Consider the following 21,140-nt stretch of genomic DNA (forward strand, 5'->3'; position numbering starts at 1 on the left):
CCCCAAAGTAACTTCTGTTTCCACTTGTTAGCCTGATTCTGGCATCCTTCACAACCCCTGTATAAATGACTTCCATTTACTGAAATATACTCTCTTATGTCATAAGTTCTGTGTTTGTCTGCTTCTTCTTCAACAATGGATGTAAGGATGTGGCACTGTGAAAAAGAGGTGGTTTTATTTCCTCACAGATTGTCAAATATTCACTGAATTCATGTTTGACACATGCACTGGACAGGTCTGCATACTGGCATGAAGTTTACTCTTAGCGCCTCACTGAAAACAAGATACTCATGACTGACAACAATCATTTCAATGGCGTTTTCCTTCTGTGGTCCCACACAGACAGATGTCTACTTGTTCTGGGGCTCTGGCTCTACCTGGGAGACACATGGGGGATTCATAATAAAAATGCAGTACGGTCTACAATACATCCTACAATTTGGACATTGCCATTTAAGAACGGCTCAAGCATATAGGTAGAGAAAGATTTTAAAATCTTTAAGGAAACAACGCATTGACTGTATATACAAAACCTCATTGACAGTGGGTCTTAGTAAGACTACTTGTACATGAAATTGATTATTGTAGCAGATAAGAATACATATTGTGGTAATGCTGCTTACACAGTGCCAACGGGACGATTCATTTTAGGGGCACTGACTATTTGTATGAGAAAGAAATGTAGTTTTGACACATTAGTGAACTGTTCTGGGAGCCCTATGAGCTTTTTCAAGTGATCTATGGTGTTGTGCGTTGCGTGTTGTAACGCTTGTAATGATCTTTGACTTTTGAGAATGTAATTTCTGTTTTGAGAAATGAGCCAAACCAATGGAGAAATACTGTAAATGAAAATACTTGAGTTATGTATTGACAAACAGATGGTATGAATTCATTATAATTAATATTGTGATAGGCTTAGAAGTTGTCGATAGGCTCAATTTCAGTGGTTCAGGAGAATTTGGCCTCTGTCACCTGTTTCTCAGTTCATTGCATCTGTAGCTTTAATTTAATCATAACTAATGACTTTGCATTGAAATTGTATGGAAACCATAACAAGATCAGGCAGGATCAAAAGTTCACTAAGCCTGTTTATTTTTGAGGAGATTTCAGCTTCATCTCTGTCTTTGTCGAAACCTGAGCTCCCACCGTCCCACCAACACCAACTGCATTAAAGAGGGTAAACAAAGGGTGTACTACTGTACTTCTATACTGTTTGAACTTATTAACCTAAGTTCCAGAACCACTGGATTCCTCAGCCATCACCCTGCTCAACTCTGCCATACCCCTTTGATCATGTCAGACCCACAGTATGCACATATTCATACTGCTGTTTCCTAATAATCAGTACTTAAATCACAGTTTTACCACTGCCTATCGTGGTTATGTATTTTACAGTTCAACTTTTGTACCACACCATTATGTAGTAGGGATGTACAATGTGTGTGCTGAATTCTTATATCTTTTCTTATCATTTATTTACTCTTCATTTCCTTGCATGTACATAAGATTCATACAGCTACTAGTGTTGTTGGTATATATATATGCTATGTATGCAAATATTGTATTCATTTCAGCATGTTCATATCCATCTTTGCTATTCATTATACACACCATACACTGTAGGCTGAACTTTAATTGATATAAAGAACTTGTATGATTGAAACAAATTGCCCGAACACACGTGTGTCTGTATCAGGACCAGACTTCCAGTTGTCTTCCCCAGTGATGAACCAGCACCCTGTTTTCTCTTCTGTATCTGGACTCGTTCAGTTCAGTAACTCCTTGGACTGCACATAACAGATACTGTCCACACTGATCTTTTGCACACCTTGCCCCAAAGAAGTTCTGTCATTCTAAAACACTTTTTTACAAAGTCCTATTTTCTTTTTCTGTGTTGATTTTTAATCTATGCATATCTATGTATTGTATAAATACATTTACTTTACTGTCATCTACACCAAACAACAAACCTAATATCTTTCAAGTGAAAACCTATCCATCCATTGTCTATATCACTTACCTCAAAGGGTTGTGGGGAGGCTGGAGCCAATTCCAAGTGAAAACCCACCTGGCAATGAACTTACACTTGATTCTGCCTTGTGCCATCCACACAGTGGAGTAAACTTAATCTGTACATGGACACATAACAAACTGTGTGTTATCTACATCCTTTAGACACATCACAACTCTGAAACTGACCAGGTTTTAGATTTAAATCAGGCAGCAGTAATTCAACTTCCACTTCAGCATCTGTGCTGGGATGCTACAGATGTGACCACATGAAGCAGTTTATATCCATCCCTGTTAAACAGGGTCACAATCCACATTGCTCAGATTCAGCGGTAAGTGTGAGGGTGCAGGTTGTGTTACAGCTGCTTTTACAGATAATACATCTCTTAAGTCCAAATGAATATTTCTGTTCATGGAAGCTAGATGTAAAATCACTCCATCCAGATGGAGTCAGGAGCTGCGGGGGTTTTTCAGCACAGATAACTGAGATGCTGCATGTTATAAATGAGATGACGTTCACTGTGTCAGTGTGGGGTCACTGTTCTGCAGCTGGTCCCCGTGTCAGCGCAAAGGACTCGAGGACAAAGCCCCTGCAGATGGGGCAGTGCTGGAGGTGCGCCACACAGCTGTCACACACACAGGTGTGTCGGCAGGGCAACAGCACTTTGTTCACCGCTGCATTCTGACAGACCACACAGTCTCTGCTCATCCCCTCCGATGAGCTCTCGTCCTCCTCCAACACCGGACTCTGCTCCACTTCGCAGGCCTCCTCCATGGGCGTGGGGCTCTGCTCCGAGTCAGAAGGCCCCGAGGCCCCCTCACTGTCAGCTGACATGAAGAGAGGCTGCAGAGGACAGGAGGAAGAGCTGTAACACACGATGACAACTTGTGATTGTGAGAGAGCCAGAACATGTCCTACCTTTAACTCATACATGTTCCCCTGGGAGGTGAGGAGGTACTGAAAGAGAAGCCGTGCAGAGAGGCTGTGTTTGTCATCTGGAACATGAATAACTGTCACACTGGCCACCTGAAAGAGGAAAGACGCACAATGACTTTTTCTCTCCTCCTTTTGCTGAGAGATCTCCACACACATGGGGTCTCCTCAGGGCCGTTGCTAGGAATTCTGGGCCCCCTGAAAAAAATACTGAAGTGGGCCCCCACCCGCTTACTTTTCATTGATATTTTTTTTGATTGACTGTGGAAGGAATTTAGTAAAAAAAAAAAAAAATCAGTCTCCTGGGGGGTTTTGTGGGCCCTACTGGGGTGTGGGCCCCTAGAATTGTCATCACCTTTCTCCCCTATGCAACGGCCCTGGGTCTCATTCATGAAATGTTAGTCAATCTGTGTGTAGACTTGCACATAAAAGTCCACGCTATTAAAACACTACTCTGGATTCATTAACACTGCGGGAATCTCGGATTTGATCATGAAATGCCGACCCATCGTAAATTAACAGCACGCTCCCGCAAACAAGGAAAGAGGGAGAGAGAGAGAGATCAAAGTCATTTTGGGTGAAGAGGAGTTTAAAAAAATATTTGATTCTCTTCTGTTATAGTCGTGTGAGTGGGACAGGTGAATCAAAGGCCTGGAGGGAGGTAACAGACGTGCTGCTCACATTTCGTGAATGAGACCCAGTAAGTAATCTGAACACTGACTCCACTGACATCAGGTCAAACTGATGATGAAGAAGATGGAGACTAGTCTTGTAAACCAGCCTCATGAAATGCATTTCCGGGAGAGGCTGGTTTACGAGGCTAGACGGAGACCAGACAGGGAAGAAACGCTGAATAGAATTAGCTGAGGGGGCTGAAGTCAGTGTTATGTGTACACAACCATACCTATTCAGTCTCGAATCTGATTCAACAAACATCAGTGAGGTGGACTCACAATGTTGTACGTGTCTCTGGCTTCTGGCTCTGCTAGTGTCAGCACAGCCACAAGAGGGTAACGTTCCCTTGGCAACCAACCGAAGTCTGTGATCCCCTGCTCAGCGGGAATCTTTGTGTGATGTTCTTCACCGTCTTCACTGGTGACACTGAGTGGCTAGAGTCAAAGAGGTTAACCTAGGAGTTTGGATTGAGAACATCATTAGGTTTAAGTAGGGGTGTCAAATCATCGCGTTTTTTGCGATTAATTCATTACAGTCATGTTTAGCACGTTGTGTTTTTTAATGTAACTAACGTAATTAATGTTAATCTAATTTTTAATCTCTAACCAACAATTTCCACCGGGTCCGTCAGCGCCATGGAACCAAAACCATGAGTGTAGAGTGTCATTTGTGGTATCGGTGACAGTTTAATGAGAAAAGTTCCAGTCGCTTTTTTGGATCTCCTGCGCTCTGCTGATGATGTCACTCTCTCTGGCCGACGCAATACACACTCATTGAAAACTGTGATATTGGTCAGAAATGCTCATGTGCTTTGAAAGGCTTTATCTCAATAGCGGTACAAGATATGAAAAAGTTGTCTACAGGGTGAATACATTAGATGTTTGTCTACAGTTCAGACGTGAATGAAGCCTGTAGGGTGAAAGTATGTGGAAGCAAATTAGGTTCAAAGTAGGAGTACGAGTTTAGGAGTTTGAGGACCGTTCAATGCGTTTCCTATGAGAGAAAAATTGCAGGAAAAAAAGTATAAAGAGTATTATATAATAATAGCAATCATGTCCAGAAGAAGCTGCACAACTTGATGAATTGTTGAAGTAGCACAAAATATGTAGGACTAGTTAGAGTGTGAAAAAGGGAAGAAGAAGAAGACGAAAAAAAATAAAAATAAACAAAATGGCCACTGTGCTCCTAGTAAAAAAAAGTTAGTCTGCAGCCCTGTTAAGCCTGAGACACTGTACGAGGGAGAGGGTGCTAAAAGGTGATGTTCTCGCTGTAAGATTAACTGCGTCCTTGCAAGTCTTTGTTGGAGTAGTAAAGGATACTGGAAGCTCTGGCAGTGGTGGTAACGCAGGTGCAGGGCCCTCTGGAAATCCTCAGGGGTGGTGAGCCTTAGGCCGTGCTGGTGAGCCTGCATGGCTCCTTGCAGGGCACTGACCTCGCAGCCCCAGAAGTAGCTCAGGATGCAAGGCTCCAGACAGCTGCACCTCACTGATGCACCATCTGAAAGGGAGCGTTTGCTGATGTCATTCTGGCTGGTGCAGCTAATGCTATACAGCTGATTGATTGGTTCACTGGTAACTCTTGATTCACATTGCCCTGACTCATTCAGTTAGTCTCACACTGCAATAGGAGAAATGACGACACACAAACACATACTTTCACTCCAGGTTAGACTAACTTCAACCTTCTACCACTGACTGTTCTCACCTGTGACAGATGCCACTCCAGAGCCCAACTCCAAGGCAAAAGGATTGGCCACCTGAACCATTTGCTTCTCAGGGGTTGGTAGGGTGGACTCTGTGTCTTCAGAGCTGCGAAGAATCACTGGGACATCAAAGCCAAACCTGGGGGGGCAGAGACAGTGTACATGTGTTCTTCACCACTCTCTCATATTTACATTCTGGGTTAGGGGCGGCCTGTCATTAAGTGTTGTAGGCATATTCCTGAACTCTCTGCAAATAATGCCTCATACACTCAATCCACAAAATATCAATGCTCCCAAAGCAAAGTCTGGGTTAAACCATGGGAACAGGACTGATACCAAAAACCAAATCCATCACGTTATGTCACGTATTTGTCTTGTGTACAATGGTCACCTGTAGCTCACAAAGGTCACAGCACCACCATATATTTCTTAATAGAATCGTCATTCATTTTCAGTCATTATATTTGAGGCTGAGTGGGTGTTATGAGTGAGCTGAGGACAGTGTTTGACAAAACCTGTCACGGTTCAGCTCATTCATCTTCTTGACAATGGACGTTGCTGACGTCACAGTGGGTCAATAAGATAAAACGGCAAAGAAACGCAGTCAAAGATATTTGACGCAGTTTAGTTAAGGTGTCGGGCTGTTGCTGCGTTGGCTAAGCTAATTGAGCTAAATCTCACTTACCAGCCGAGCACCATTGCAGCGGTAACGAGGAAACATAGAGAAACCACACTAATGTAAAACAGTGGGGAGTACTCGTACAGGGTCACCAGGAAGACGGCTGCCATTTCATACTATCTGTATAAGATAGTGTATAACGTTACTTGATCAAATAATACCCTGGTAAGATTTCTCTCTCTACATAGCGGCCATGACACGAAACGTCACACTCAACTACGGTGGCCGAAATGATACTAGTGCGCGAGGAAACTGGGTTTATTTCAAATAATTTACAAATTAAAAAACAAAACAAGAGCCACCACAGTAGAACAGTAGTAGTTTTATATTCAGTCGGTACCTCTTTTATATATAGTCTATGGTCGGCACTCGGAAGGAAAAGTATAATGTCAAACTGTGACAACTGTAGAGAAGAGCCACTGACAGACCAACTTCACAATAAAAGCCGTCTGTAAACGTAATCTTGAAATAACGGTCGCGGGTTGCTAAAATCTTAAGTATACGAGTAAAATCTACGTGCCTAGTTATACGGAGTCTTCTTATACCGTACTCTGCATGATATGTAACAGTGGCTCCTGTATGCGAGTGTGGAGTTTTATTTTGAAAGTTTGAACCGGAAGTTGGGCTGCTGGCATGGAGCAGCTGAGATTACCTCCTAGCTTGGCTCGCATCGTTCATTGATGATCTGAGCAGTCATCCCGAAAACCGGGGGACGCGTTGTAAGCAGGCGGGGGGACACAGCAGCTCCATGTCCCGTTCAAACAGTCTAGACTCGTGTGTTTTATCTGTAGCGATAATGTTGGGGGATATAATGGTGGGGACAGTGAGGACGACGCTTGGACATACAGATGTTTGCAGCTGTGAAGGAAGAAGTCGTTGATCTGGTATAACAGTGTGACGGTCGGGTCGGGGAGAGAGCAACATGACGGAGAAACCGCCTGTCCGCCAGCAGAGTTCAGAGAACAACTCGCTCAGCAGCAGCGAGTGGGACATGGCCAACGATGTGTTTGTGTCCGGCTACGACGACAACCCACTGGCGGACATCGCTGCGGCCGGAGACCTGGCGCAGCCCGTGCTGGAGAGACACCTGCCGCTGCTGCCCCAAGATGGCATGATGCTGGGCCTGGCTCCGGAGGAATACTCAGCCTCATCCTATCTGGACATTGAGTCAAACTACACGGAAAGCGACGGGAATATCACAACCAAGAAACGCATACGGTCCAACAGCTCCCGGCACCGCGGGGACATAGTCACGGAGCTGGGGCCGGAGGAGGTGCGCTGGTTTTACAAAGAGGACAAGCGGACGTGGAAGCCATTCGTCGGACACGACTCTCTAAAAATCGAGATCGTTCATCGGAAATTCTGCGAACTAAATCCCGATAAGGTCGGAGTCAGACCCCCGGCGGATCTGGCTGAGGTGGAGGTGAAAGATGCGGTCAGCCCGGACGAGGCGCAGCCGGACAGCGTGGTCGTGGACAGCGGCAGCGTCCGGGCGGAGCCGTCCACACAGCGTGGCGGAGGACAGCAGGAGGCGAAGGACCTGGACGACATCAGCATCAGCGTGGAGGCGGTGTGTGTGAGAGGGGGTCTCTACGAGGTGGATATCCGAGAGAAGGAGTGCTACCCTGTTTACTGGAACCGTGAGCAGCGATTTATTTTCTCAATGATTCACATTAAGTTACTGTCATCAACGCTCTTAGCGCCACTAACCCTGCTGCCAACACCGACCCCACTGCTACAGACCAGTGTTAGAAGAACCAGACCTGGTCCTGAAGTGGCAGACCTGTGCTGTCAGTCACACTGCCAGCCTCAGGACTGTCTGTGGCTGCTGGTCCTGATGTAGAGATGTCATAGAAACTGAAACTGTTTTCATCAGTGGTGAATTTGTTTTACTCCATTAATGGTTTGACACGTAGGCTATTATTGGATGTCAAAAGTCCGATTTAGATATGAGCCAGAGAAAGGAGTGGCTGATCAACCCTGTCAACATTCAATAAAACAAAGTTTAATGATACAGGCAAAGATAATACATCACTCAATGGGGAATACATTTCTAGTTCCCTCAACTCCAACTGAATATCCTTTGCAAAAACGAACAAAACCATAAGGTGACTATTACCATCTGGGAATGGGATTCATTTTGGTGGATTCGTTCATTAATTAAATTACAAATAGATAGATAGATAGATAGATAGATAGATAGATAGATAGATAGATAGATAGATAGATAGATAGATAGATAGCATGCCATGAGTTCAGCAACTCTGTTATTAGTTAATTATTGCTCGATAACGCCCATACTCTCCACTGAAATGCTTTGGCAAAATTGTCTTTTTAGACTTTCATGCCAATAAAACATTTGAAATGAATAGATCGATAAAGATAGAAGTTGGAAAGAAAAATAAAACACACACACAAACACACATGACACATCTTCCACCAAATATCCATTGGGGCTAGCAATAATCACACGAGTGCAAAGTTCAAAGTGCATTGTGTGATGGTCTTTAGGTGTATACGACAGTTTGTTTGTTCAGACACACATTCACTGAGTTCATCTCCTTCTTTGTGATGTTAAATGTTCCCCAGAACAAGACCGTATTCCTGTGATGAGGGGTCAGTGGTTCATTGATGGAACATGGTTGCCCCTGGAGGAAGATGAGAGTGACCTCATTGAGCTGGAGCACCTTCTTTGTTTCCGGGGGCAACAGATGAGGGACACTTATGAGATGGAGGCTGTGACCACCACAGTCGATAGCAAGGATGGTAAGGAATGGAAAAGACCTCTAGGGCGGTGTGAAATGAACAGACATCCAAAGTGCTTCACCAGATTGACCTCTGTCCCGATCAAAAAGATGCTTAACAAGTTCATGAAACTCCATAATGACATCCTTGACTTTTGTGCCTATGGCAATGCAGGATTGATCCTTCACCATGAGACATCAACTCACTATAACTCCATCATGCATTGCCCTGTGATAAGATGCTTTAGTATTTGTTACTTTTCCATTATTAATGTGAATGTAGTATGAATGAATAATGGTTACTGTACATGCTTTGGATTTTGGGTATTAGAAAAAGCGCTATATATATGTAATCCATTATTATTATTATTATTATTTCCCATATTTCCCATTAGTTATGTTCCGAAAGGGAAATACTTAAAGCTGAAGTGCGTAACTTCTGTAGACCCCTAGTGGAATTCTACGTAATTACAAAAACATTACCTGTGCTTCGATGTTTTGCACTCACTCACTCACTCTCTCTGTCTCTGTCTCTCTCTGGGAATGGGGAAGTCATGTGTCATCTCAAGTGTGTCACTGTTACTCACAGTGTGACTGTCTTCCAGCTGTCCACAGTCTGAAGTTGAGCAGGAGTCACGTGGACTGGCACAGTGTGGATGAGGTGTACCTGTACAGCGATGCCACCACCTCCAAGATCGCACGCACCGTCACTCAGAAACTGGGCTTCTCTAAAGGTATGCTGAAACATGTCAGGAGCTCCAACTGTCCACTAAATTCAACATGAAACATATTTGGCCCCCAGTGTGTTGTGGTAATATCCTGTCTTTGTGTACAGCTATTTCACCACTGTAGGAATTAAATGAAAAATAATTAAATGATCAATGAAACAAAGATAAAATGTCTATATTGAGATACGATAAGATACAATTAATAATAATACTAACATCTGAAATGTGTCTATCACAGTTATAAAATGCCTTTAGAAGGTTAGTTCAATCTACAAACAAATTGCCAACTGCATCAAAATACACATTTTTTTCACATCATTCCTTTATTTCCTGTTGATTTTTACACTGTAAATGTATTACGGTGTATATATACAGTATATATACTGTATACATTATATATTTATACATTATCTATTTGATCTATTTTTCAACACGTCTTAGAAGTTGACCTTGGGTGTTTTGAAAGGCACCCATAAATAAAGCATAAAATGTATTATGAATAAAGACAAAGACTAAGCCTTGATTTCAGCTGTTACTGCAAAATGGAACTAAGAGCAGAAAGTGAGAGTGAGAGTGAGAGAGAGACTTTGTCTAACTCCTTCTGATATGTAGACTTGGTCATAATAATACAAGTAATGAGTAGTTTATTAGCTATGGAGGCAGAGCTCAGTGTAGTGAAAGAACTTCCTCACTTCCCATTCCCTGAGCTAGACTGTGTCAGTCAGTCAGCAACATTCACAAATACAGCTGGCCTTGTTGTTGTGGTCTACCCACTGTTCCATTAGCACACAACATTTTTGATAGCAGTTTTTCCTCTGGTGTCCTCAGCCTCCAGCAGCGGGACACGTCTCCATCGAGGCTACGTGGAGGAGGCAGCACCCGAGGACACCCCACCTGAAACCACCCACATCGTTTTTGTCGTTCACGGTATTGGCCAGAAGATGGACCAAGGCCGCATCATCAGGAACACGAGCATGTGAGATATTCAGATTTCTAGTGAGGAAACAACAAAGACCTGAGTGGAACCAGATCACGTGTTGAAACTGTTTTGTCTGTGGTGGTGTGCAGGATGAGAGACGCTGCCAGGAAGATGGAGGAGAAGCACTTTTCTGATCGCACCACAGAGCATGTAGAGTTCCTTCCTGTGGAGTGGAGGTCGAAGCTGGCTCTGGATGGAGGTACGCTGCACCTCAGCACACACTGGCTCCTGTCTACGTGGGGGTCAGTGCAGATGTAGGGCTCGAACTGTTCACAAGGTCTCTCTCAGAAACCTTGTGCCTACCGTGACTTAGAGAAAGTAATTTACTGTATGCCTTTATATCCTTGATTATTACAATTTACTCACTGGTTCACCAAATCAAACCACTATACAGTACAGCTCAATCACATGCTGATTTTTATTAAAGGCAGCATGTTATCCCAGTTCTCAGGTTTTTGCAAGTTTGAAGTTTAACTTATTATTATTAAAAAGAAGCTAATAACGACCCTTTTCTACTTGGTCTTAATTTAATATTTAAATCTTGCACTTTAATTAGGTATTATCTGTTCTTAATTTTGTGCGTCACACTGTTTTCCCTGTGGTTAACTGAGTTCATGTGAATTCGTTACATATAGTTTCAGAATCAGTGATTTTTCAGAAGAAGACCAGGACTGTCTGATGGTTATATGGTTATCTATGGTGTATGGGTGTGTTGCCCTGCAGATACAGTGGACTCCATTACTCCGGACAAAGTGCGAGGCCTCAGAGACATGCTGAACAGCAGCGCCATGGACATAATGTACTACACCAGCCCCCTGTACAGAGACGAGGTGAGACTGGCACATTGGTGTCATGAGTCTAACTCTTCAAATGTGCAACAGCACGTGCTGTCCACATAGTGCATTTGCCTGAATGAATTTGGGACATTAGTGGGATTAGAGGCACTCCTTCCACTGGCCTTCCATTTGTCAAAGTTTAATGATAAACCAATTTCCTTTAGTTGATCAGCTGCAAAAAATACAACAACCAAACGTACAATGTGTTACAATAAACACTCTTTATTTGGGTTTAGGGATTTCACGATTACTTGTTTGTTTTCACAATTAATCGTGGTGGTATTAAATGCCACAATTAATTAATCGTAAAGATTCCTAAATACCGTTACTTTCATAAAAAGATTATGTTGGAACTGTATCGGAGGATGTGCGCAAAAATAAAGCTAAATGCACAGATACTGGTCCATTTAACTAATGTAACATTGAATTGGTAGGAATTTAAATGTTAGCATGTCATTTTTAATTAAAAAAACAAAACAAAACAAAAAACTATTAAAATAAATGCAAACATTTGGTATAGATAACAATTCATGACCTGAATATTTCAAACATTTCCCCTGGGGATTAAGAATTTGTCATATATTAATAGATACTTTATTATACTATAATATTTTGTGTAAACAATGAGTAATGTAATTATATTTTGACTATATTTGATTTTACACATTCATAGTGTTGTGAAATTAATTAAAGCATAATAATCGTGATAATCGTAGTACCGTGATTATGTCTCTGACAATAATCGTACCAAGAAAATTTATAATCGTGACATCCCTATTTGGGATCTTAGTCAATTTGGTTCAGTTTATGTATGTGTGTTGTTGTTGTGTGTCTTTGTGTGTAGATCACCAGGGGTCTGTCTCTGGAGCTGAATCGTCTTTACTCACTCTTCTGCACACGGAATCCAGACTTTGAGAAGCATGGCAAAGTGTCGATAGTGTCGCACTCGCTGGGCTGCGTCATAACCTTCGACATTATGACAGGCTGGGATCCAGTTCGCTTCCATCACCAAGAAGCACCAGACACAGAGGAACCAAAGGTCTTCTGGCCAAGCGACGAGGAGCGCCACCTTCAGGAGCAGCTGAGGCTCACGCGTCTCAGGTACTGCACGTTACAATTCTGGAACAAGGGTGGAGTTTATTTCCACCTCTGTTGTAACATAAAACTTACTTCAACATTTCAATGGTATAAGCAGAGGTAAGACTAGTTTTCAAAACTTGAAGTAAAGTGCAACTTCAAACTGAACCATCTTCCCCCTTAAGCTGCTGACTTTATGTTGTCCTTTATTCACTTGTTTTTACTGTCACTTTATTGCGTTGAGTAACAAATTCCATTCTCTACATGTGAAAGCATGTTCACACAGTGACAACGACCTTGAACCTTAAAACAAACCACTGGAATTTGCAACGATAGAAACAGAACCATGTGGAGGATGGAGGTCTTACATGTTCACAAGTAACTGTTGTTACTAAAGTAGTTAGTTAGTAAAGTTTGGCAGAGGTGAGTGCCCACTAGATAAACTTAGTTGTCACTCAATATGAGGAGGGAATTTGTGACTTAATTGGAAGAAGAATAAAAAGAAGAGAGGTTGTTTTCTCCACCATCCAGCCATATTACTGAAAGAATACTCAAAGAGAAGTTGACCATTTACCTCTTGAATATAAATGGGCATCACTTCATGTTAAAGAGATTTGAGTTAAATGCGTCTGTGTCTGCAATTTTCTCATAATTGCTGTTTGTGAGTAATTGTCTTAAACATGTTTTGAGAAGGCGCAGTGACTTTTGACCTTTGAACACCAAATTCTTTGTTGTCTTTGCACCAAATTTAAAGAAGCTCCATCTAGGTGTTACTGAGACATTGCATTCATGAGGGTAGGTGGACTGATAACTAACATCAACGTAATTTAATCTCTGTATCATCACAGGCTGAGAGACCTAGAGGATCAGTTCCAGGGTCTTCAGGCCTCGTCCTGTGTTGCAGGCATGCCAGCCTTGAAATTCAAGGTAATGCTAACAAGTTGTACCATATCACATGTGTATGATTGTAACAACAGACCTTTTGGATTAAACTACAGACACACCTATTAGCATCACAACTATACAGGATGAACAATGTTAGGTGGCACTACTGGATGTGGATGAACATGTTCACCAGCCAGTCAGGATTGACATAATGAGATAAATGATTTGGAGTGTTGCAATGAGGCTTGCCCCTTCAGTGGTAGTAAAGTAGTAGTAAACCTTTATTTTACCAGGCAAGAATTGCTAAGAATACATTCTTATTAAGGCAATGGCAAGTGGCTCAGCAACAAAACCTTAAAGAGGACCTATTATGATTTCAGGGGCTTTTAATATGATATTGGACCCCATTGGGGCTCTATTGAAAGTTTTGAACCATAAAAAACTCCATACTTATCCTTCCTTTCCTGCTTCACTCTGAAACACTTGGATTAAATGTTAAATGTTAAATTTATGTGTTGATTTATTTACTTATTTTTATAGTGGTATTATGAAGCGAAGGATTGTCAGGATCAACCCCCCCCCTTGTGTTCCAGGTGGAGAATTTCTTCTGCATGGGCTCTCCTCTGGCTGTGTTCTTGGCGCTGCGTGGGATCCGGCCTGATAACAACTGTGTGCAGGACCACATCCTCCCCACTACTATCTGCAAACGCCTCTTCAACATATTCCATCCCACAGACCCTGTGGTGAGTTACACTTTCCGCAAGTGTGTGTCACGTTGTGTCACGTCGTATACTGTAGATAATATGTAGCTCTGTGGTGCTGTTATGTTAAAGAAATGTTGACGTTTGCATTTAATTAAAGTGTATAAAAAGAAAAAACCCTAATCAGAAGTTTGTCTTTCAGGCGTACAGATTGGAGCCTCTCATCTTAAAACACTACCATAACATTGCGCCTGTTCAAATCCACTGGTAAGTCTTGTGCTTTTACATAAAACATAATGTACTGCTTATTTTAGATTTCTCCCTCTCTGTTGTTATCAGCTTGCAATAAGTGTAATGATGATTGAATAATAATGATATAATGAGCTGGTATAAGTAGTAGTAGAATGAGGTCTAGAGCCAGTGGCCTGAGCTTGATGTGGATGTGATGTGTAGGTACAACACCACCAGCCCGACACGGTACGATCAGGTCCGGCCCACACTGATTAACACCCCGAAGGAGACCACTTCTGTCTCAGACTCAGAGAGCATCCCCAGCCCCTGCACCTCCCCACCCCAGGCGCGACGGCACTATGGAGAGTCTATTACCAACCTGGGCAAGGCCAGCATCATGGGTGAGCACACAGAGGAGGTCACAGTGAAGTGAATGACAGATGGTACAAGTGGAGGGACTCTCACTTTTTTTAAATTTAAATTCAAACATGGTTCAAAGAGTCAAAATATTAAAACTGTAATGAACTGTTTGGATTCAACACTTGCAGCTTAGAAGACCAACAGACCATGTGAAGTAGTTTGCCTTGTGATCCAGCAGAGGGAACTCTATAACCTCTCTACCAGCTTGAACTATGACCAACTATCAACGTCCAGGCTGAAAAATGAAGCCAATACTCGAGTGGCAAAACCTGCAGTCCCTCTAATGACCACTAGAGTCTGGCAACAGTGAGTCAATCTTTATAAACTCTATAGGTCCTCTCATGAACGTACTGAAAGTGTGAGGACCCTATATGTATTTCGAATTTTTCTTCTTTTCCATCTTCTTCTTCTTCTTCTGCTACTAGTTCTTTAGGGCCCCGAGTACACGATGGTGCGGGGACCCTGTCTTAGATTTCTTCTTAGGACAAGTGAATGGCTTTTTTAAACATGTTCAAAACCTGACAGCACATTGCATACCTGTTGAGCCTGGTGAATAATGCGTGACAACACCTTGAAATCTTTAATTATTTCCTAATGTCTGTGAGTTTAAGATGTGGCGGCGTCTAGTTCATAGCATAAATGCATCACATTTTTGATGGCCTTAATGTGCTTATAAATTAATGAAACTTTGCACACTCATCAGATCTGCTCATGCAGTGGGCTTAATAGGAATACGTTTTCAGGGTAAACTAAAAATCTTGTGCTTTTTATTAAGACCAAGTACATCCACCTGTGTCACTGTTTTAAAAAGAGTAACAGCTTTCTGCCTTCTGTTTATATGTTCATGATCAATTTTGACCTTTGATCTTTGAGAGTGTCACATCACTTCCTTGCACACTGGGTGCAGTGATGCCCTCAAATAAAAAGAAACTAGCTTTAATTCCGCCAGAATCTGTCATTGAATACTGGAGTCTTTCTATTGCTGCACACTGGAAAGCATATTAACATCCTGAATCATGATTGGACTGGGATGGCGACTGGTCAGTGGCAGACAGGGCAGCTCTCTAGTGGGTGGTAAATGCAGCACACAAAAAAACAACAACTATCGGACCATAGAATAACCCATAGAATAAAAACAGTGTTCCATGCGTGCCAAGTAGAGGTCAAGGCAGTTTTTGTTCTTGTTATCCAAATTTAGAAACATAGTCTACATCATTTTACAGACAATGAATGCTGACATAAAGTCATCCAGAGAATGTCAGGATCATTATCATCATTATTCAGTCTAACAAAAGAAATTGCTAACTATTAGAGGGGCGGGATTCACAAAAAATATCTAAATTCCTTATCACCCCACCTGCCAGACTTATAAAAATCACAATAAATGACTTGAGATGAAACTCTTTCATCACATCCACGGAAATCCAAGTTTTCATTGAATTGCCACAAAAATTGACATGTACTTTTGCGTCAAGTGTTATCAAATGACGAATCCCTAGTAATCTGTAAAAAGTCCAATCCTGCTCTTGCATATGGACATCCATGCTTTAGTTTTCATTTCCAGCAGAAAGCTATAAAACCGTTTACTTTTTTTACACTAACAAACTGTACTAAGTCCACACTGAGTATATCTATAGCTCTGCTAGTCTGCTGGTGCCCCCATTCAGATCTCCTGACTGGATCCATACTTTGATCTTTGATCATACATTGATCTAATGTAGGAAATGTACTGAAAATTCATGACATACATAATCTTGCACAATCCTAGTTTAAAAACTAACCCAAACTATCCCTTAAATATCAATATCAACAATGTGTGACATTGTTCAGTGCCTGTTTGAGTTGGACAAAGTTCTAACCAGGCACTGCCCAATAACACATAAATTCAAACAAACCTCAAGTCTATGCACCTTAGAAGACTGCCACCCCTAAGAGCATAAAAAAATGATAGAGTACCCTCTAGTGGATCATAACACAAACTGCTTCACATAATTAGATGTATATTTAGTCTTTATTGTCCCCTTGGGGAAAATCTTTTTTAACCGAACAGAACGAAACACACATTAAGACACAGACAAACAAATCATGTCCCGTGTGATGTCCTGTTCTGTTGTTTAGATCTGTAAGGTTTGGTGTGGGGAGAAGGTGGTTATGCGTGTGTGGGTTTGGCCTTATTTTTAACAGATAACATGTTGAAGTAGCAGGTGAGGATGGATAGGATCATGCTTTGATACAGCAGAAGGAGGAGATGGGGAGGCAACATAGAGTCCCTTCGGTTTGTGGATGGCTGACAATCTTTGATGGCTCTTATTCTGAATGTCACTGGACAATCAACTCACTTTCAAATCAGCACACCAGTGTTACCCCAAGATATTTAAAACTGTCGACTGTTTCCGATGAGGATGGATTGCTGAGATGAGGGGGGACTAATTATTATGCCTTTGTGTTCGTGACATTGAGATGGAGATAGTTATCCTCACAGCACTGAGTGAAGTGTGGAATGGTGTTGTGGTAGTCCAGGACAGAGTTGTTGTCTGCAAGTGGAGCAGGGATGGCCGTGTCATCTGACGTATTTGAGGTATGGTAATGGGTGATGGCCTATCATTGGTGTAGAGGAACGGGCTTAGCATACAACACTGTGGTGCTCCAGTCCAGCTGTTAGTTGTGGTTGTGTCCACCCGCACCGCTTGCAGTCACTAAAGAAGTTATGGATGGAGGTGGATCAGACAGAAGGGGCCGCTGAGCTGAAGGAGGCGGTGCATCAGGCAGGCCGCCGTATCCTCCGTGCCCCTTTAAAAATCCATCAAAAATACTCCAGTCAGTGCATGATGCAGGGGAGCCTTGGAGATGGGCGGTGGCGTCTTCCGACCACTGTGGGACGCTGTAGTGTTGTAGCTTGTGATGTTTCAGTTAGAGTGGAGGACGTAAACAGATGACAGAAAGGAGGACGCTTTGCAGCATTTAGTGAAGCAAGAATAATCACAGCATACAGGATTCTAGTGTAGCCTACTTCCCACTACAATACAGTTTTGTTTTATGATAACGATGGTATCATGATACTGTGAATCTGAGATACTCTATTCATTGCATTTGCAATTTGATCTATAATATATCATGATGTATGTGTAACGTGAAGAGGAAAAATGTTCCTGAGAAGGTGAAAAGTATTTGGGCACAATATTTTATTATTATTCAGTAGACTGTGGTGTCTGTTTCAAAAACTGACAACTGAGATGAAACTGTCAAAATGGACAGTGTCACAAAGTAGAACATCCATGGTCTTAAAATGTGCAAATTTCCTATATATATATGTTTTTTTATGTAAAGACCATGCAACCAGTGAACATTGAATTGTTCAAATAGTCAAGTGTTTCTACTGCAGTGTCTTTTGGGGATTTGGGGGTCTGCAGAGTCTTTGTCTTTGTGCAAGTGTATCATAGTCTAGACATTTCATTGAGGTAAACAAAAAGTATCTTGGCTGTGTTCCCTCATCTCTCTCTTCAACATGTGACAGCATGTACAAACCAAACTACACCAGGCATAGGCCTTGTCCACATGACGCCCTACCACTCCCTGACAGCTCTAACCTTGCTGCAAAGATAACCCAGGGTATATTCAATGCATTGTGTCATCACTGGTGAGTATGAATAGATATGGTATGGCAAACCCAGCAGCAGAGGACAGGGTTGCTATGAACCTCAGGATGGTGTGGAGCTCACTCATGTTTGGTTCTGATGAGGAATGAATTCAACGAATTAAAGTCTGTTTAAATGAATCAGTTATCTGATGATGAATCTCTTGCCCCACAGGTGCTGCAAGTCTTGGGAAAGGGATAGGAGGAATCTTCTTTTCCCGCTTTTCGCGCTCCAGCAGCCAGGCGGTTGGAGTAGAGGAGGAGCCGTCTGACTGTGAGGGTGGAGCCTCTGAAGTGGAAAATACATCGTCAGGAGAGGAAGGAGGGGCTGTGACAGACAGCGAGAGGAAGGATAAACAGACAGAGGATGAGAGGAAGGAGGTGGAGCCCACAATGTCCCAGTCCACTTCAGCCATCATGGACAGCACCTCGTGTAAGTAGTGGGCTCTGATGGACTTAGGTGCTGTGGGGGACAGGGGCTCCAAAGATCTCGTTGTTCGTAGCTTAAAGTCTTCACTGGTCTCTGGTGGTTGTACTCCTGTGTCATGGAAATGGAAAAACACTCAGAAATGTCATCTTGGGTCCAAAAGAGCATCCTTGATGGAATAGGCTAGTACTTTCCTTGAAGACATAGTTGTTTAAAAAGATATGTTTTATAGGGGTATGTGTAAATGCACTGACACAAATGGCAAATTAGATCAAAGTTGTATAGGTAAAAAAAAAATTCTTACAATCTGGGTGTGAGGTTCTGATGAAGGAAGGTGCTCAGGTTACAGTACATTACTGTTTGCTGGGTTCACACATGAGGGATTAATGCCCATATCCACAGTTGAAGGAGACCTGTGTATCATGTGGATTTGTTTGGACTTCTTTGGTGCAGACTTCACCTGACCAGATTAATAATAGAGCATTATACCAATAATGTGGGAAATATGTAGTAATAATATTAATAATTATCATAAATTGTTTTAAACTGAGCTATTTGTATTTTTTTTTACCTCTGCTAAATAGCTAGTTAACCAGTTGTTTACCAGGCTAGAACAGAAGTTTCCGACCTTTTCCACTTCATGGCCCACTTGAAAATCTCAAAATTGTTGGCAGCCCATATCTGACCCGGAAACAATACGAAGGCCAGTGATTCCTGTTCAGAGCACTCTTTCATGATAATGATTGAAAATTCAGGAGTGAATTGAAATTTCAAACATTTGAATGTTTTTGTCTTTCTCTCTGCTGTAGTGGAGCTGGAGAGACGCATCGACTTTGAGCTGAGGGAGGGTTTGGTGGAGAGCCGATACTGGTCAGCTGTGACCTCACACACAGCCTATTGGTGCTCTTACGACGTGGCTCTTTTCCTCCTTACCTTCATGTACAGACCCCAAGAGCCAGCTGAGCCTGTGGAAGACAAGCCAGATGTCTCGTAACATCAGCGGGGGCATCAACACCAGAGCTGGGGTCAATTCACTTTTCCGCCTTCTGAAATACAAGCTGAAGCTCAGTTCTTGGAGCTGCACACCGTGTTTACATGTTTTTTATCAAGATGTATTGTAGGTTAACTTATTATTACTATAATGCAGATGTTAATGATTGAGGGTCATTTGTTGTCACTGTTTGAGGCGAGTGCCCACAGCTCTGGCAGTAACCGAACAGGAGACTGAAGGTTGATTTGACATCATGCAGCACTGGATAAAAAGCCAACTAAACCAACTGTTATAAATAAAAGAAGTGACATTGAATTGACCCAATACATACATACATGAGCACATACACACCACACAACACCTAAACTCCTCCTAGTTTACACACTGTAACCTCCAAGTGGTCTTTGCCTGAGCTCAGATCTCAGAGAACCTGTCATGTGGTCGCTGCTGTGTTCACCTGTGTCAGGGATCCTGCTGAGGATGACGTCTGTATGTGACTATGTGAGATCATACACGTTACATGTGATGGTCGTGTCACTCATTCTGTAGAGGAGGCTGGGGGGATTCTTCCAGCTGGTGTAGGTCATACTGTTATACTAGGCGCTCCCTGAAAACATGAATGAGCCTTACACTATTACTACAAATGCATTGGCTAGTCATTCATAATCCTCAATGGTGTGCAGGTGGAAGGTTGTTCTAGAGACTTGTTTCATGTCAAAAATGATACCAAGGTTTCTGAATGTAGCACTGGACGCCATGGTAATGTCATCCAGAGTGAGTATATCATCAGAATAATGTCTTAGGTATTTAATGTCAACTACAATAACTCCAGTTTTGTCTGAGTTAAGAAGTAGAAAATTGCTGGTCATCTGCAGGTTTCTATTTTTAGACACTTTTGAGGTTTGCTACAGTGCTAAGAGGAAATACAGAAGCAAGCCCTTTCTGAGGAGATCATTAGTCACCATAACCAGAGCTGTTTCTGTGCTATGATGAACTCTAAATTAATGACTGAAATTCTTCAAGCAGACCATTTATTCTTGTTGTTTTTCTTCTTCTCCTTCCTCCTTTTCTTCTACTTCTCCCTCTTCTGCTTCTTCTTGTTCTTACTTCTTACTACTCACAGGTAAGCCAGAGGTACACTGTTGACAGACAGGTATGCATTCGGCCTGAATGAAATGATTGGTCCTGTGACTGTCACCAAGGATGGAATTCTCAATATTAAATGTCAGGCAGTTTCATTTCTTCATTGCTACAAGGATTTTAAATTATTTTAAACATTTTTAAAGATCCCTCACAAAATGTTTGGTTCCGTGCCCCTGCTACTGTATAATGGCTCTGCAGAAAAAGTTGATCTCTGAGTTAAAGTAGCATGAAGTCAGATCAGTCATGTGATCACCACGCTCTCAGCTCAGCGCTGTGGAGCCGTACCCACACCTGGTTACTGCAGTGCATGTACTGCTGTTCCCTAATTACCCACATCACTTTTC

General features: G+C 42.3%; 2 protein-coding genes across 2 annotated transcripts; one reads left to right on the forward strand and one right to left on the reverse strand.

Annotated features, from left to right (window-relative positions):
• Positions 1–1,477: 1,477 nt before the first annotated feature.
• Positions 1,478–6,205, reverse strand: cgrrf1 (cell growth regulator with ring finger domain 1). The gene is made up of 6 exons (XM_084000607.1): positions 6,007–6,205; positions 5,324–5,460; positions 4,939–5,116; positions 3,898–4,045; positions 2,930–3,037; positions 1,478–2,854 (listed from the first exon to the last, which is right to left on the reverse strand). The coding sequence occupies exons 1-6, from the start codon at positions 6,108–6,110 to the stop codon at positions 2,546–2,548; spliced, it is 984 nt and encodes a 327-aa protein (XP_083856733.1). The 5' UTR covers positions 6,111–6,205; the 3' UTR covers positions 1,478–2,545.
• A 499-nt stretch (positions 6,206–6,704) lies between these two features.
• On the forward strand, positions 6,705–19,713 carry ddhd1b (DDHD domain containing 1b). The gene is made up of 13 exons (XM_084000529.1): positions 6,705–7,640; positions 8,590–8,766; positions 9,350–9,478; positions 10,301–10,448; positions 10,541–10,650; positions 11,175–11,281; positions 12,132–12,388; positions 13,213–13,291; positions 13,843–13,992; positions 14,153–14,217; positions 14,404–14,582; positions 18,411–18,668; positions 19,472–19,713. The coding sequence occupies exons 1-13, from the start codon at positions 6,923–6,925 to the stop codon at positions 19,654–19,656; spliced, it is 2,562 nt and encodes an 853-aa protein (XP_083856655.1). The 5' UTR covers positions 6,705–6,922; the 3' UTR covers positions 19,657–19,713.
• Positions 19,714–21,140: the final 1,427 nt, after the last annotated feature.

This window comes from Trachurus trachurus (genome assembly GCF_905171665.1).
Source record: "Trachurus trachurus genome assembly, chromosome: 24".
NCBI lineage: Eukaryota > Metazoa > Chordata > Actinopteri > Carangiformes > Carangidae > Trachurus > Trachurus trachurus.